Source organism: Lithobates pipiens, unplaced genomic scaffold (assembly GCF_037356315.1).
Source record: "Lithobates pipiens isolate NorthernLeopardFrog02 unplaced genomic scaffold, aLitPip1_a1.2 Scaffold_1, whole genome shotgun sequence".
NCBI lineage: Eukaryota > Metazoa > Chordata > Amphibia > Anura > Ranidae > Lithobates > Lithobates pipiens.
The window spans coordinates 53,679,370-53,697,496 of record NW_027507685.1 but is presented as its reverse complement, the minus strand read 5'-3'; the positions used below and the strand labels follow the sequence as shown (position 1 = coordinate 53,697,496).

General features: G+C 42.0%; 1 protein-coding gene across 2 annotated transcripts in view; it reads left to right on the top strand.

Annotated features, from left to right (window-relative positions):
* Positions 1-18,127, top strand: part of DOCK11 (dedicator of cytokinesis 11) — a 551,771-nt gene that overhangs the window by 102,770 nt on the left and 430,874 nt on the right. For both annotated transcript variants that reach the window (XM_077493986.1, XM_077493985.1), the window contains exons 9-11: positions 5,783-5,862; positions 11,372-11,455; positions 16,971-17,111. In XM_077493986.1, the coding sequence (XP_077350112.1) occupies positions 5,783-5,862; positions 11,372-11,455; positions 16,971-17,111 (305 nt within the window). The remainder of the gene's footprint in view (positions 1-5,782; positions 5,863-11,371; positions 11,456-16,970; positions 17,112-18,127) is intronic.

Below are 18,127 nucleotides of genomic sequence, written 5' to 3'. Positions count from 1 at the left end.
ACTTTGTAGAGCCACCTTTTGCTGCGATTACAGCTGCAAGTCGCTTGGGGTATGTCTCTATCAGTTTTGCACATCGAGAGACTGAAATTCTTGCCCATTCTTCCTTGCAAAACAGCTCGAGCTCAGTGAGGTTGGATGGAGAGCATTTGTGAACAGCAGTTTTCAGCTCTTTCCACAGATTCTCGATTGGATTCAGGTCTGGACTTTGACTTGGCCATTCTAACACCTGGATACGTTTATTTGTGAACCATTCCTTTGTAGATTTTGATGTATGTTTGGGATCATTGTCTTGTTGGAAGATAAATCTCCATCCCAGTTTCAGGTCTTTTGCAGACTCCAACAGGTTTTCATCCAGAATGGTCCTATATTTGGCTGCATCCATCTTCCCCTCAATTTTAACCATCTTCCCTGTCCCTGCTGAAGAAAAGCAGGCCCAAACCATGATGCTGCCACCACCATGTTTGACAGTGGGGATGGTGTGTTGAGGGTGATGAACTGTGTTGCTTTTACGCCAAACATACCGTTTTGCATTGTGGGCAAAAAGTTCGATTTTGGTTTCATCTGACCAGAGCACCTTCTTCCACATGTTTGGTGTGTCTCCCAGGTGGCTTGTGGCAAACTTTAGACGAGACTTTTTATGGATATCTTTGAGAAATGGCTTTCTTCTTGCCACTCTTCCATAAAGGCCAGATTTGTGCAGTGTACGACTGATTGTAGTCCTATGGACAGACTCTCCCACCTCAGCTGTAGTTCTCTGCAGTTCATCCAGAGTGATCATGGGCCTCTTGGCTGCATCTCTGATCAGTCTTCTCCTTGTCTGAGCTGAAAGTTTAGAGGGACGGCCAGGTCTTGGTAGATTTGCAGTGGTCTGATACTCCTTCCATTTCAAAATGATCGCTTGCACAGTGCTCCTTGGGATGTTTAAAGCTTGGGAAATCTTTTTGTATCCAAATCCAGCTTTAAACTTCTCCCCAACAGTATTACGGACCTGCCTGGTGTGTTCCTTGGTATTCATGATGCTCTCTGCGCTTTCAACAGAACCCTGAGACTATCACAGAGCAGGTGCATTTATACAGAGACTTGATTACACACAGGTGGATTCTATTTATCACTATCAGTCATTTAGGACAACATTGGATCATTCAGAGATCCTCGCTGAACTTCTGGAGTGAGTTTGCTGCACTGAAAGTAAAGGGGCCGAATAATTTTGCACGCACCACTTTTCAGTTTTTTAAAATATCCAATAGATTTCATTCCACTTCACAATTGTGTCCCACTTGTTGGAGATTCTTCACAAAAAATTAAAATTTTATATCTTTATGTTTGAAGCCTGAAATGTGGCAAAAGGTTGAAAAGTTCAAGGGGGCCGAATACTTTCGCAAGGCACTGTGTATATATATATATATATATATATATATATATATATATATAAATATAATATAATATATACACACACATACAGTATCTCACAAAAGATATGTGAGTACACCCATCACATTTTTGTAAATAATTTATTATATCTTTTCATGTGACAACACTGACGAAATGACACTTTGCTACAATGTAAAGTAGTGAGTGTAAAGCTTGTATAACAGTGTAAATTCATTGTCTCCTCAAAATAACTCCACGCACAGCCATTATTGTCTAAACTGCTGGGAACAAAAGTGATTACACCCCTAAGTGAAAATGTCCATATTGGACCCAAAGTGTCAATATTTTGTGTGGCCACCATTATTTTCCAGCACTGCCTTAACCCTCTTGGGCATGGAGTTCAGCAGAGCTTCACAGGTTGCCACTGGGGTCCTCTTCCACTCCTCCATGACAACATCACAGAGCTGGTGGATGTTAGAGACCTTGCACTCCATCACCTTCCATCTGAGGATGCCCCACAGATGCTCAATAGGGTTTAGGTCTGGAGACATGCTTGGTCAGTCCGTCACCTTTACCCTCAGCTTCTTTAGCAAGCAGTGGTCATCTTGGATGTGTGTTTGAGGTCGTTATCATGTTGGAATACTGCCCTGTGGCCCAGTCTCCAAAGGGAGGGGATCATGCTCTGCTTCGGTACGTCACAGTACATGTTGGCATTCATAGTTCCCTCAATGAACTGCAGTTCCGCAGTGCTGGTAGCACTTATGCAACCCCTGACCAGGACACTCCCACCACCAGGCTTGACTGTAGGCAAGACATACTTGTCTTTGTATTTCTCACCTGGTTGCTGCCACACGCTTGACACCATCTGATAAGTTTATCTTGGTCTCATCAGAACACAGGACATGGTTACATTAATCCCTGTCCTTAGTCTGCTTTTTTTCAGATCCTCAGAGAGTTCTTTGCCATGAGGTGCCATGTTGAACTTCCAGTGACCAGTATGAGAAAGTGAGAGCGATAATACCAAATTTAACACACCTGCTCCTCATTCACATCTGAGCTCTAATAACAGTAACGAGTCACAGTGACATTGGGGAGCCAAATGGCTAATTGGACTCAAATTGGATATTTTCACTTAGGGGTGTACTCACTTTTGTTGCCAGCAGTTTAGACATTAATGGCTGTGTGTTGAGTTATTTTGAAGGGACAGAAAATGTACACTGTTATACAAGCTGTACACTCACTACTTTACATTGTAGCAAACTGACATTTCTTCAGTGTCGTCACATGAAAAGATATAATAAAATATTTACAAAAATGTGAGGGGTGTACTCACTTTTGTGAGATACTGTATATATATATATATATATATATATATATATATATATATATATATATAAACATTTTTTTTTTTTGGGGGGGGGGGGGGTTCTGTGATACTGGAGACTGTTTGTTAAACATTTGGCCCAATAAACTGATGCAGAGAGAGGAAAATTATGTTCGAAACTGGGAAAAAAAGGCATAAATTGGGCCAAATTATAAGAGACAATATAAGCAGTAAGGAGCCATGCACCACTTATACTGTCTATATCATCATTTTATTTATATAGCACACATGTTGTGATATCATGTAACATGTTACAAATAGGGATTTTCTATAAATTATGCACATGTTGCACTCCAAATTGATTTCATATGTATAGCCGAAGCTTTTTCTAGTTTTGGATAGAGTAAAGAAGGATCAGAACCCGTGTCAGATTTATCTGTATTTTCTGTCTGTGTCCCTGCAAGGTAAATTCACCATTTCTATTTGTCCTAGTGACCATTGTCACTGCAACAGAAAACAATGAGACATTTTTCATTTTACTGTTGTCACCAGAACAGGGATTGGGACAGGGGTTCCCACTGGGGAAACTTTTTCTGATGCAAGATGAAATTTCTTGTTACTTTGGAGACATTTCATTTCACTTCCTGTTGTGTCTTGAGGATAGAAAGTGAAGGGAAAGTCTTCAACAAGGACAATAAAAAGAAAATTTTTGGCTTTAGATACTGAAATCTGGTGTCTGTGGACCACCACACTGTAGCATGAGATCAAAAGTTATAATTGTGACTTGGCTCCTGCTCATGAAACAAGTAGGACCACCTATTTATCTAGATGTTTGGTGGTATTGTGTGTGTTTACTGCACAGACACTGGCCTATGCTGGATGTGGCATAGCAGTGGCTGTGTATAGTATTCACATGCAAAAAATACTTTCCTATGCTGACCTACTTGTCTACACAGCATGAATTGGTCTGGGGAGATACCAGATAGTTCTTATCATATGCTATGTGACTACATGATCACATGATTCACAGTGCACAAGATGCTGGGTGACACTTCCCAAAGTAATCAGCAGGCTGTGTGCTGTCAAGTAGGGCTGGGTGGAGAAGCATACTGTATATGCAACTAGGATTAAGTAGTAAAGTGTGTGTGTGAATTTTTATATCTATTACACACACATACAGTTACAGTCAGTGGCGGGACAAGGTCATCCAGTGCCCAGGGCAAAGATGCCAAACTGCGCCCCCCTTTCCCTTAGGGTCAGGGTGCCCCCTACCCCTGCAATAAAGCATTGCGCCAGGGGCAGCGGTCCCTCCTGCCCACCCCTTGTCTCGGCCCTGGTTACAGTATCTGTCTGTCTGTCGCCGTGGGTGCCCAAGAACTGGCACTGAAAGAGGCTACCATGTAAATATCTGTCTAAGTAAGGAGACTTCTCACTCTTTCCCACTCAATCAAAAAAAAAAAAAAAAGGTTTCTGCTGTGATGGACATCAACCCTAAAAGAGGAGGGGTGGTGCCTTAAGTGTCACTCACTTTGTTAGTACACAGAATTATGGTACCAAAGTTAAATTTCACCTTCTTCTGCAGAGTATGATGGGAACTGAATATATAGACCAGCCCTTCCCAACTTTTTTAACATGGAGGAACCCTTAAAATAACTTTCAGGTCTCAGAAAACCCCTGCTAATATTTATCTACATCTCATTGTACAATAGTGGGAAGTATGTTTTTTGAATTTTTGATCACTGGGAAGAATCCTCCCTTACAGATAAGCACAGCTAAATGATCAATGCTGTCAATGGATACTTATCTAATAGGCAGACATTTCTCAATGCCCATTAAGCCTCTACCAAACTCTGGAGGAACCCTAATGCCCCGTACACACGATTGGATTTTGTGACAACAAATGTTGGATGTGAGCTTGTTGGCGGAAAGTCTGATCGTGTGTATGCTCCATCGAACATTTGTTGTCGGACTTTCTACCAACGAATGTTGGCTAGCAGGTTCTCAAATTTTCCGGCAACAAATGTTTGTTAGAAAAGATGTAGCTGGATAGCCGCACTCCGAATTGAATAATTAGGAGTGCGGCTATCCAGCTACATCTTTTCTACTTCAGTTCCTGTTGCAAACAGAGCCAGCACCCTGTGGGATTGTGGAGACAGCTGTTTTTGGAGAAGTCATTACCTTGGAGTGGTAATTCTTTGTAACAAATGTTTGTTGTCGGACTTTCCAATCGTGTGTATACAAGTCCGTCGGACAAAAGTCCACGCATGCTCGGAATCAAGTACGAGCCAGAGATATAACTAGCATTCGTGATGGAGATATCCTGTCCGCCTTGTACGTCACTATGTTCGTAATTGTTGGCCAACATTTGTGTGACCGTGTGTATGCAAGACAAGTTGGAGCCAAAATCCTTCGAACAAAAATCCACAGTTTTGTTGTTAGAAAGTCCGATCATGTGTACGTGGCATAAGGTTCTATGAAACCCTGATTGAAAAAGCTAATGGCCGTGCACACGATAGAATTTTCCGAAAAACAAATGTTGGATGTGAGCTTGTTGTCGGAAAGTCCGACCGAGTGTATGCTCCATCGAACATTTGTTGTCGGAATTTCCGCTAACAAATGTTTGAGAGCAGGTTCTCAAATTTTCAGACGACAAGAGTTGTTGTCGGAAATTCTGAGCGTGTGTATACAATTCTGACGCACATAAGTCCACACATACGTGGAATCAAGCAGAAGAGCCGCACTGGCTATTGAACTTAATTTTTCTCGGCGTGTTGTACGTCACCGCGTTCTTGCCGATCGGAATTTCCTATAACATTTGTGTGACCGTGTGTATTCAAGACAACTTTGAGCCAATATCCGTCAGAAGAAAATACACGGTTTTGTTGTCAGAATGTCTGACAATATATATATGTATGTATAAACAGCATTATAAAGACTATGATAGCACATTTTAAATGAAGTATTACCTGGAGTTCTGCTTTAACATGATTACTTGAGAAGCGTGAGATTGTAAAAAGGAACTGTTGTACTTAGAAAGGGGAACTCAGAAGGTTTCCGTTGCTCACATCTGCTTTTCTCCCTGCACAGATGAAGAGGGCGGTGGTGCTGGGAAGCCAGAGAACATCATGGAAAGCCTGGAGAAGAGCATGCACCCAGAGCTGGTGAAGGTATCAGTTTTTTATGGGCTGAAACTGCAGCGCTCAGCTGAAATCAGAGCAGAGAACCAACCCTGGGCCTGGAAACTGATTTTCCACAGGCTTACTTTTTGGTCTGGATTAAGTGATGGAGTTGGAATTTTTCCTTAATATGTTTTAGTCATTCATTCCTATTGCATTAAGTAATACTGAATAAATATGGAACAAGTAAAAGTATTTTTTGGTGAAGGCGCAACTAAATCTAAAATATATTTCCCCTTCTTTTGTAATAAAGAGGCTCAATGTGCAGTATCCTGTGGTAACCAATCAGAGATCAGCCTCCAACAGTTTATCCTAGTTAATGCACAAGGTTAGGGTTTATGGACAGCAACATCCCTTTGCAAAAGAAGTATGTATGGTATTTAACTCTGCTGCTGACTCTACTAAAATAATTATGATAAAAGAAAAATGTATTAAAGTAGAACATCATTTTTTTTTTCTGTTCAGCCAGTTGCTGAACAAAGAAAAACAGATTCCTGCATTTGCACAAGCGATGTGGATGCAGGAATCCCCCCACTGGAACATTACATTCTGACAGCGAAGTCTCTCTGTCAGATTACACTGATCAGATTTGCAGCCGATTTTCCAGTGAGTGAGGGCGGCACAGTGGTGTAGTGGGTAGCACTCTGGTTCGAATCCCAACCATGACACTACCTGCCTGGAGTTTGCATGTTCTCCCTATGCCTGCGTGGGTTTCCTCCGGGTACTCCTGTTTCCTCCCACAATCCAAAGACATGCAGGTAGGTTAATTGGCTTCTGTCAAAAAGATTGGCCATAGTATATCAATGGGGACCTTGGATTGTGGGCTCCTTAAGGGTAGGGACCGATGTGAGTGTGCAATGTTCAGGGATAGGGACAATTGTAGACACTCAGGTTGAACTTGATGGACTGGTGTCTTTATTCAACCTTACTAACTATGAAACTATGAGTCTGTTTGACAGAAGCCAGCCTAATGATCAGCTTCTGTTGAACAGGGAGGGCTACTCATCAATCAAAATGTGTCCGTTTTAGCAGCAAACTTCAACCCCTGTGTACTCAGCTTAAAGTGGTGTTGCCACCAAAAAAAAAAGTTGCTTAAAATTCTTAAAAAAAAAAAGAATTGGCAAAAAATAAATTTTTTACTCACCTCTAAATAACTGTTGCTAGGGGGTCCCTCGTAGTCTGCCTTCTTCCTTGCCCGGGCTGGTGACATCACTTCCTCTCGCGCCGCACATTCACCTGGAAACCTGTCACGTGTCCCAGGTGACTGTACGGCGCATGCGCAGTGGGTGCCCGGCTGTGAAGCCACAGCCGGGTGCCCACAGTACGCATGACGGTGCTGCGAGCGGAGTGGGGAACGAGGGGGGCTTTGTTTCCCCGCATCGCTGGACCCTGGGACAGGTAAATGTCCGATTATTAAAAGTCAGCAGCTGCAGTATTTGTAGCTGCTAACTTTTTTTTTTTTTTAGGGGGTACCCCACTTTAAGGGAGGGTATTAGCCCCTTTCTTTTTTCCCATTGATATTCCAATTGGGGAGATTTCCCTTCACTTCCTGTCCCATAGTGAAAACAGGAGGAGTGTGAGAAAAATCTCTCCAAAGTGGTTGTCACCAGGGTCCTCATAACTAGTAACAGATTTCCCCTCTGTTACTGTTCTGGTGACCACCCAAATCCTGAGATTTTATTTTACTTTCATTCCCTGCGATAATGGTAAATAGGACCAATAGAGAGGTGAATCTCCCTAACAGGGGTACAAACAGCAATAAAAACCTGACAGCTGTTTCATAACTAAAAGAAGAAAAAAATGTTTAGCTTTAGGTATATTCTATATGTCATCTCTACCTCAAAGTGTTATTTGAGGTTTGGGTGGGCAACAGGGGGTTGAATAATTTTTTGTATCTCTCAGTGACAAGATCTTATCTCTGTAGTTGCTCCCTTTGATAGTACCATAACTGAGCCCTGGTTCAGACCAGTGTGGCTTTGAAATCACGCTACTTCAGCTTGATTTCAAAGACTCCAATCAGTGCAGTTTCATGTGCGGCTTGCTGACATCTGTGCACCTTAATTGGAGATGTCAATGCAAGTCCCACATGAAATCACACAGAAATAGTGCAGGAACCTCCTTTAAAGTTGCGGCGACTTAAAGCGGAGTTCCAGGCTTTTTACGTTTATTAAAAGTCAGCAGCTACAAAAAGTGTAGTTGCTGACTTTTAATAAACAAACACTTACCTATTCCATGTTTCAGCGATGTGGCCAAACGGGGCGTCGCTCCTCTCCCCCTCCTCTCCGCCGGCGCCTCCATTTGCACTCTGGACACCCAGTAGTGACAGCTTTCGGCTTCACGGCTAGGCACGCACGGCGCATGCGCGAGTTGCACTGTGCTCCCGGAGTGGACAGGCGATCTTCTGGGACCTGTCACGTGTCCCAGGAGATCACCTAGAGGGAGGCGAAAGGAGGAGTCACCTAGGTGGTCCCTGGGCGGCAGGAGGAAGTGGGACAGGAAGTCCCCCCTCATAATGAAAGCCCCCTCTCCCCCCCCCCAAAAAAATGACATGCCAAATGTGGCATGTAAAGGAGCGAGGAGTGCTTAAAGCGGAAGTTCCATTTTTGGGTGGAACTCCGCTTTAAGTCGCTGCAATTTTAAACAGTTCCATTGTAGCAAATAAGGTGCAACTTTCAAAGTCGCATGGCAAGTCGCATTGGTGTGAGCCAGGGCTAAAGCGTCATTCTTTTTCCTTGATCTAGTGTGACACTGCCATGATGCTGAGGAGATCCGGTCACTGTAAACTGTAAAAGATATAGCAAGACAATATGTAAATTTGCTTTCCAACAACTACACAAAGTGTAAATATTCATTTTGGGTGGAGTAGTTCTTCAATATTGTTGAATGTATTATCACATTTGGCAAGGTCTAAAAAATACAAGTGGCCAACCTGTAAACTTGCTACTTACAGTAGCCGTCTTTTTTTTGTCTCATTTCATCCTAATGGCCTGTACATGCAATCCTAAAATCGGACAACAGTACGTCCATTTTTCTTTGCATGCTGGTCGCATATAAAAAATGGAGAGTTACGAAAGTTCTTATACGACTGAATAAAAAATTGGAAGTGGTGTAATGTGTTGTAGTGTATTTGTATTGTATTTTCGAACATCAACTGTGCTGATTAAACAAAAATCGTATGATCTGGTATCATACGATGATACATTTTCGTGCTTGCTCAATCGGATAATATCGGATGAACTGTCGTGATCAGCTCTCAAAAGCTGTGTACTAACGATAGATTATCATACGATTGATTCAAAAGAGGTATTTTTGGTCTGATTTTCGCATTGTGTGTACGGGCCATAACGCGCATCATCAGCTTTGTCAAAAGTGAACTTTTAGCAGTTAAAAAAAGAAACAAATAATGCATCTCTGTATTCAATAAGACATCATTAAATGGATGTTTTTAAATGCAAGCAGGGTAAACACTTGACTTTGACTTGCTATGAGTCTCTTGTAGTTCCTATACAGCAGACCTCAGACAGGGTCAGCACAAGGAGCCATTTAGTTAATGTGCCGACAAGGAGCATGCTGATAGGAGGAGGAGAGCAAAGTGACCGAGAGATGTGCACATCACTGTGCTAACTCTCCTTCCACTGCCTAGTCACAGGGTTGGGTCAAACGTAAAATAACTGTAGCAGAGCTAAATCAGATCTCCTACCAGACAGGACTGAGCTATGAAATGCAATTTTAAAACTCAGAACTGGATGCACAGAAATACAATTCCTTAAGACTACTTTCACTAAAAATAGAGCCTGCATAGCGCCTGTAAAGAGCCTCTCCTGTCTGTCCAGTGTGAAAGCCCGAGTGCTTTGACACTGGAGCGGTGCGCTTGCAGGACGGTAAAAAAAAGTCCTGCAAGCAGCATCTTTGCAGAGCTGTAGGAGCGGTGTACAGTCCTGACCTCAACCCGATAGAACAGCTTTTGGATGAATTAGAGCAAAGATTGTAACTTCCCATAGACACACTCCTAAACTTTGTGGACAGCCTTCCCAGAAGAGTTGAAGCTGTTCTAGCTGCAAAGAATGGGCCAACTCATAACAGGCATACCCCACTTTTAAGTACACAATAAGGTTTATTTACTAAAGCTGGAAAGTGCAAAATTAGGCTCACTTCTGCATAGTAACCAATGAGCGTCCAAGTTTTATTACCAAAGATTCATTGAGCTAGCTGGGTTTAGAAGCTCATTGGTTTCTATGCAGAAGTGAGCCTGATTTTGCACTTTCCAGCTTTAGTAAATAACCCCCATTGTGTCCTTAAAAGTGGGGTATGCCTGTATTGAACCCTATGGACTAAGACTGTGATGCCATTAAAGTTCATGTGCGTATGTAAAGGCGGGTGTCCCAGCACTTTTGGTAATATAGTGTACATTTAATTTCATATGCATTCTGCAAAAATAATAATAAGTACAATCAAATTGTAGCATGTCTGGCCATGCTTACTTATAGCATGTCAGAAAAGGAAATTAGTCCTCTTATATCAACAAACAAAGTTTTAGGAACCTACATATAATTGGCAATGCCCCAGAGCAAGCTTACTAGCCTGTGGCTCTCCAGCTGCCATCTACAGGAGCACTACTAAGTACTAAACCTTTTGATTTTTTTAAACCAGTAACCTGTACTATTACATACTAAATGCATTAATGGCGCTTTTTATATGATGTACATTTATTTTATCTAAAAATACATCATATACTCTATTGCTGATTACATAAGACAACTGCACAGTCAGGCAGTTTACCCAGAATATAAAAACATTTCTATCCATAGAATCATTTGGGGGGAAATTACAATGTAGATTTAGTTGTGTTTTTTTTAGCCATGCACTGAAACAATATAAATGATATCTACATAGCTCCCGATTGTCCCTGATTTCGAGGGATTGTCCCTGATTTGGAGCAATGTCCCTTATTCCTCCTCATTTGTCCCTCATTTTGGTCTGATCCAAATAGATGTATATAAAATGCACTTTTTATCTATCAAAAAGTGTTTCTCAGTGCTCAACCTTTCTCCTGATTTCTAAATTGCTGCATTTGTAAATTCCAAAAGCCAATATATAGGAATAGTAGTGGTAAAAAAAAACACTTGTGTGTTTAACCAATCTTGTTTTTTTGTACAATTCTCCTTTAAGGGGCGTGGCAAGGGGTGTGTCCTATGCCTGCATACTTTTTCTGATAGGTGTCCCTCATTCTCATCTCAAAAAGTTGGGAGGTGTGTATCTCACCTTTAGTAGCCAATTAGAAATCAGCTTTCTGCTCTTTAGGGCAGCTAAACTTTTAAATGATGTTTCCTGATTGGCTGTAGCTGGATACTGCTCAATGTTGTCTTCATCTACATTGTCTTATTTGATATTTTGTACCATACCTTATTAGAGGATGGGGTCTATATAAATTCCTAATAGTAGTAATAATAACAGTAATATTTTCATATCCATTATGTATTGTTTATCTCTTGGTTTACAGTATGGAAGAGAGACTGAGCAGTTGAATAAAATGAGCAGAAGCGAAGGACGACAAAATCTGTTCTCATTTGACTCAGATGTTCTGGTAAATAATCTGAATATTTTAAATGGAACAAGTCTAGGCAAACAGAAGGGACATTGATGAAACACATAGGCCTCATTCACACGGGTGTACTATAGCGCAAGCTTGTGCGCAGGCCGTGTTTTCCCGTATGGGGTTGTAGAGGTGTTCTGTGCATTCCTGTGCAGGCTGCCTATTCATTTCAGTTGGGGCCCAGCGACTGCATAGACACAGCCTCTGCTCCCATTTTGACGACCCTGTGGGTGCAGGTGCATAGACCCGAATGAACACTGTCTGTGTTGGGCACCCACACTGACACGGCTGTCAAATTGGGAGCAGCAGCTGGTGTATGTACAGCTGCTGCATCTCAATTGACATGTATGAGACACCCTGTATGGGGATGCACAGAACACCTGTGCATCCCTGTGAGGGCAAACATGGTCCTCACTCGGGCTTGCTCTGTAATATGCCCCTGTGAACAAGGACATATAGTACAGTATATGTAAACTTGTTATGCTAAAATATATGTCATTTTTTCTTACCAGTCTTTTGATTAACATACCTCTGCTACACTGCATAGCCAGTATGATGACATTTTAAACCGGTATAGATTTGTTAACACGACAATACAGCTGATATGCAGTATAATGTTGATATTACACCTTTTTAATGAAATACAACCAGTAAAATATGTAACAAGAGGCAAGCGAATATGTAAAATTTTGCATCCACACTTTTATGAACTGTTGCAATAACTCAGTGGGGGTTATTTACGAAAGGTGAATCCACTTTGCACTGCAAGTGCACTTGGAAGTGCAGTCGCTCTAAATCTGAGGGGTAGATCTGAAATGAGTGGAAGCTCTGCTGATTTTATCATCCAATCATGGGCAGGCTAAAATGCTGTTTTTTTATTTTCCTTGGATGTCCCCCTCGGATATACAGCGACTGCACTTCCAAGTGCACTTTCAGTGCAAAGTGGATTTGCCTTTAGTAAATAACCCCCAGTATGTGCATTTGTTGTGTTTTTAAGTATGACGGATAAGGTTGATCAAAGCTTCAGAGTGTTGTATTTTCAGACATGGGAGCTGCTATTTCTGACTTATTGACAAAGTTGTGAGCCCCGAGGCTGTCATCTTTATCCTTGTTTTACCATCAAGTCTTTGACATGGAACAAGCATGCAGCTAAATGAGTATGGGGATACTAGGCCTGCATGCTTGCTCCAGGACAGGTATGTAGTGAAGCAAGGGTGTAGATGAGCATGCCAGTCCAACCTTTGTAGTTGTTTGTGTCTTTACCCCCTTCCACAATAATATAACAAAGGTGCCACTTATTAGTTTCACAGTTCTACTTCATGACCACTATCATTTGTATTTATAACAGTGGCAGAAGCTGGTCGGAGATGGGATTTATTGTGGTATATCTCCCCTTTCAGCTTAATTGTGACAATAACCTAATATGTATCTTGCTAGCCATAAACCCCTCAGTTCTTGGGTGTAATTACATGTAAGGTGTATTACAAGATAAGGTAGCCTAACCCAACTAGGCAGATCTGTTATCAACACCAATGGAAAATGGTTAGAGATGTGTCTGTCCTCCTGTAAGCCGGTGCAGCTAGCTTGTCTGCCACTAGGTGGCTCTGCAACCAAAAAAGTATGGTAATAGGGAATTATGTAATCGGGTGATAGGTCCCCTTTTAGACAAGGCCTTCCAGTAGTGATGTTATAAGTGGAATTAGTGCCCATATATATGCCAGGTTGGTTGGAGCCTAGAGCAGTTGGGGCATGGGAGCCAAACACCCCACACACCGGCAGATTTAGTCAGCTACTGCAAACTCCCTGGACAGTAAGGAAGGTCAGGATGAGATCAGCCTATACCGGAAGACCTAGCTGTAGTCATTTTGTCTCATGAAATATGGTTTACGTGGACTGGGAACATGGTCTAAATGGTCAAGGAGCAGGATGCATATGGCCTTTTAGACCAGGCTAAGTGTTCTCTAGTGTGAGTGCTACCTGGAGATCCTGGGAGAAGTGTACAGCTGCAGCAGTCCTGTCTCTAGAACGAAATGAAGGGAGTAGTGAGCTGGATGCATAAAGGCTAATGGGTAAGCCAGAGCCCTTGGAGTGAGTACTAATGACCTTGGGAAGTAAGAGAGTAACAACTGGGGGCAAACTTGGCGTAGAGGGCTATGGTGTGGGACACAGAGAGAATGGTATACTATAGAAGGCACCTTGTTAATCTCGGCTGACAGAGCAGGATGCTTCACCTTTAATGATTTGAATAGAGCAGAATGCTACAGATAAAGTATACAGGGAGATGAGTCCCAACACCGTGGTGCTCCAAGGAAAGGTGAAATATTAAGGGAAGATGGCTTGCCAGTGATGTGAGGCTTTTACAATTGACAGCTTATGTCTGTCTATACTTTATGCGACTGGTGAAGCATGCTAAGTGACACCATTTAGTATGTCTACAGTATGTGATCAGATGTGTCACCGCCATCTTAAAGAACATCAGTAAAGTGCAGAAACTATAACTGTGTGGACTTTCCGTTCTTGTGGATACAAAGGCTAATGGGCAGGGATTTCATGGGAAGGCCTTTGGCAAGGAGTTGGGCATAATATGGTCAAGGCTGGCCCTATCCCAGAAGAAGGGGGGGTGGGAGACTAATGCCGCGTACACACGACCAGACTTTTCGAGGGACTAGGTCCGACGGTCTTTCCGATGGACTTTCGGTGGAGTTCCGACGAACTTTCCGAATTAACGGACTTGGCCACACACAATCGCACCAAAGTCCGACGGATTCGAACGTGATGACGTACGACTGGACTAGAATAAGGAAGTTTATAGCCAGTAGCCAATAGTTGCCCTAGTGTATGTTTTTGTCCGTTGGACTAGCATACACACGAACAGATTTCCCGGTCTGGCGGAGTTCCGGTGGAAAAATGTAAAACATGTTCTATTTCTAAAGTCCGCCGGATTTTTGGCAAGCAAAGGTCTGATGGAGCCCACACAAGTCGAATTGTCCGTCGGACCTTTGCTGTCAAAAAGTGTGTACTCATAAGTGATTTGGTGAAACAACCGGCCCATTAGAAGCCCCCATACACTCTGCTTACAGGTTTCCGTCATCTGCTCTAGTATTCTCAATGTCTCACTTAATGGTATATTGTTGGGTGTGCATGGCGAGATATACTGTATATAATTTTTAAAGTGGCTGGAAGAGGCTGAGAAGGTAAAACAAGAAGGTGCATTTCTTTTTATTTAGTTACTGTTTTTATATAGGCCCATATAGTCATAGGTTGTATACAAACTACATAGATATGTTTTATATCTCTTCCCGCCTAGAAGGAGCTTCGAATCTAAAGCCTCTACTACTGTCACTCACAGTTAATTGGATGTTTTTGAAGTGCAGTCTACACAAATATACCATAATCATGAAACTTCCATGGGGTAGTGTCCTTCATGGGAACGATACCCTTACTCACAGGGCTCAAGAGTCAAAACTGATACCCACTAAGAATATCAGCATATTCCCACTAACAACTGTTATTTCCTCACAACCACCATTAAGATTCGAACCTGAAAGTTGAACCAACTCTATTCCTTAGCAAAAGCATGTTGATAAAATAGGCCTGAAAACATGGCGCTATACCTTATTGGTGGATGTTTTATTTTCTGAATGAATCTGAAGAATATTTGGAGCTTTAATGATGGCTGAAATGTGAGAAGGCAATTAGTTCAAGCACCAAATATCATCCTTCATGCATAAAAGCAACTTGATAAATAATTCAGGCATAGTTAGTCAGGAGATGTTTTTTAAATTTACTTATATATTTTTTACCCATTAGAATTAGAAATTATTTATGATGCTGTGCTCGCTTTAGAAAAAATTGTCCTGTGACTTAGCAGAAATTCCGATGCTGCTCAAAAGAAGCTTATAAGCTAAAGCCCCAAAAACACACACTGGAATGTTTGGCTAAAGAATAAATATCCTGCCGGTATGTTCTTATGTGAGAGAGAACCAGGGCCCCTAGGGGAAGCCTGTGCAGACATGGGTAGAACAAGAAAAATAAATTATGCATAATAAATTAAGCAGTTAGCGTTATTGGTGTGAACTGAATCTATGACTTCAGTTCTGCAAGATCACCGTTTCGCCATCTGTATTAATAAGGTACAAGGTGCAGGAGGAACGTGATGACGTCGTCCCTTTTTTCTCTCCTCCTGTAAGTATAACTAATAAGCACTATACAAAACAACAAATACCCAATTGGCTGAGACTTTTGCCTCTTCCTCTCCAAGGCTGTTGTTTAGAGGATTAGACCCGGTTCACACTGAGGCAGCACGACTTGCAGCGCGACTGCCTCAGGCGACCGGGATCCGACTTTAGTGGCGGCTTGCAAAATGACTTCTGTATAGAAGTCAATGCAAGTCGCACCAAAAGTCATACAGGAATCTTTTTCTAAGTCGGAGCGACTTGAGTCGCTCCGATTAGAACGGTTTTATTGCACAGAACGGGATGCGACTTGTCAGGCAGCTAAGTCACCTGACGAGTCGCCCCTGTGTGAACTGGCTCTTACAGATGGCTATATGAGGATGGGATCAGATAAAAATGCCAGCTGTGTGTATCTAATGGTTTTTAGCTAATAAAAAAAATAATTTAGTTGTCTTTTTAAATATTTGCCTAATGTTCAACTTCCCCTCATGCCAGGGTACTAGGTGTAACCCTAGACTCTGACCTGTCATTTCAACCCCAAGTCCAATTGTTGTCAAAAGTTTGTAGATTTCACCTCCATAACATCTCTAGAATTTGCCCCTTTTTAACAAATGAAACCACCAAGCTCCTCATTCACTCCCTCGTTATCTCTCGCCTTGACTATTGCAACTTCCTTCTCATTGGCCTGCCTCTCTTCAGTCTATCATGAATGCTGCTGCCAGACTTACTCACCTTACCAACCGCTCAGTGTCTGCCAACCCTCTCCTCCAATCCCTACACTGGCTCCCAATCACCCAGCGAATTAAATTCAAAATACTAACCACATCATACACAGCCATTCACAACTCTGCCCCGAGCTACATCACCAATCTTGTCTCCAAATATCACCCAAATCGTCCCCTCTGTTCTTCTCAAGACCTCCTACTCTCAAGCTCTCTCGTCTCCTCCTCCCATGCTCGTCTCCAGGATTTCTCCAGAGCTTCTCCAATCCTCTGGAACTCCCTACCTCCACTGGTCCCCTACTCTTGCTACCTGGGAAGCCTATCACGTCTCAAACTAATCTCCTACCACTTCCATCAGCTCATTCCCCACAGTTATAACCTTTTGTACCACCTGCCCCACCCTATTAGATTGTAAGCTCTTCTGAGCAGGCCCCTCTTAATCCTCTTGTATTTTATTGTATTGTAACTGTATTGTCTCCTTGTTATATTGTAAATCGCTGCGTAAATTGCTGGCGCTATATAAATCCTGAATAATAATAATAATAATAATAATAATAAACTAAAAAAAGCTGTGATTAATTAAATTTGTTTCCCCTGTAATTTTATTAGCGACTGGATTTCTCCGGGATTGAGCCTGATATAAGACCATTTGAAGAAAAGAGCAGTCGACATTTCTTAGTGAATTGCCAGGAACTGAGCTTTAATTTAGTCGGAAATGTCATTGAAAATTCAGAAGGACCCCTGACAAATGTATGTATTTCTTCTTCAAAGTTATGACATTGCTTCTCAAATCTCCACAGCTGTGCCCCCTGGTAATAACTACCTTTTTTTAAAGGAAACATTCATCTCATGATATTTTCCTATATGACATAAACACCCAAACTACCACCATGTACTTATTCACTAAAGGCACATACACTGTAGCTATTGTTATCTGTAGACACAATATTTCTGGTGTATGAGAGATGACATCATAGATAAGGAGAGCGTTTTGTTGCTGATAGTACTTTAAATACTTATGCGCAAACTTGTTGAAGCTCTCAAGTTAAAAAAAAAAACCACATGAATATTAACGATTCACAGCAATCTGCCAGCCATGTTTCCAACAGTCTGCCAATTTCAAGCCAACAATTTCAGTTGGAAATTCATGGAAACAACCACAGTGTCAGTCAAAAAGTCTATTCTATGTTTTATGTCTTATGTCTTTTTGTTTTTTTTCCAAGTAAAATTTGACTTTTCTATAACTGCCATTTGTCTTTGTCTGAGGCTTTTTAGTTCAATCGCAGTTTTTATTGCATCAAAAATGTGAATACAAACAATAAACCAGTACAGATAAGAGCGTAAGGCATAACAGGAGCGTGCATAAAGAGCTTCAGGCTTCCAAATATGAAATTATTCAACAATACATTTGTATCCAGTAATATCATGTCACATCCCCGCCCTAATGCAGAGGGAGGCCGAGGCCCCAGCAATCAAAGCAGAGGAGGATTTTACTCCCTTCTCTTCCGCCGCTCTGTGACAGCCTCTTTGAGTATATTATTTTTGATGTTTGCGCCTTAACTTGTTGCGCTCTGTGACTGTGCCTAGTGCTTTTCACCCACCTCCTTCATCTCCATGATCTTCTCTTGCTCTGAGGGAAGGGTACTCTGAAAACTGAGGTGAGGCTGGAACCGTATGTGCAGTGTCATGAAGGAGTCGGGCACTGCAGGGCCAGAGACCCATACAAAGAGGAGAGGTTCATGCTGGGACTTGTAGTCCTTCACTTT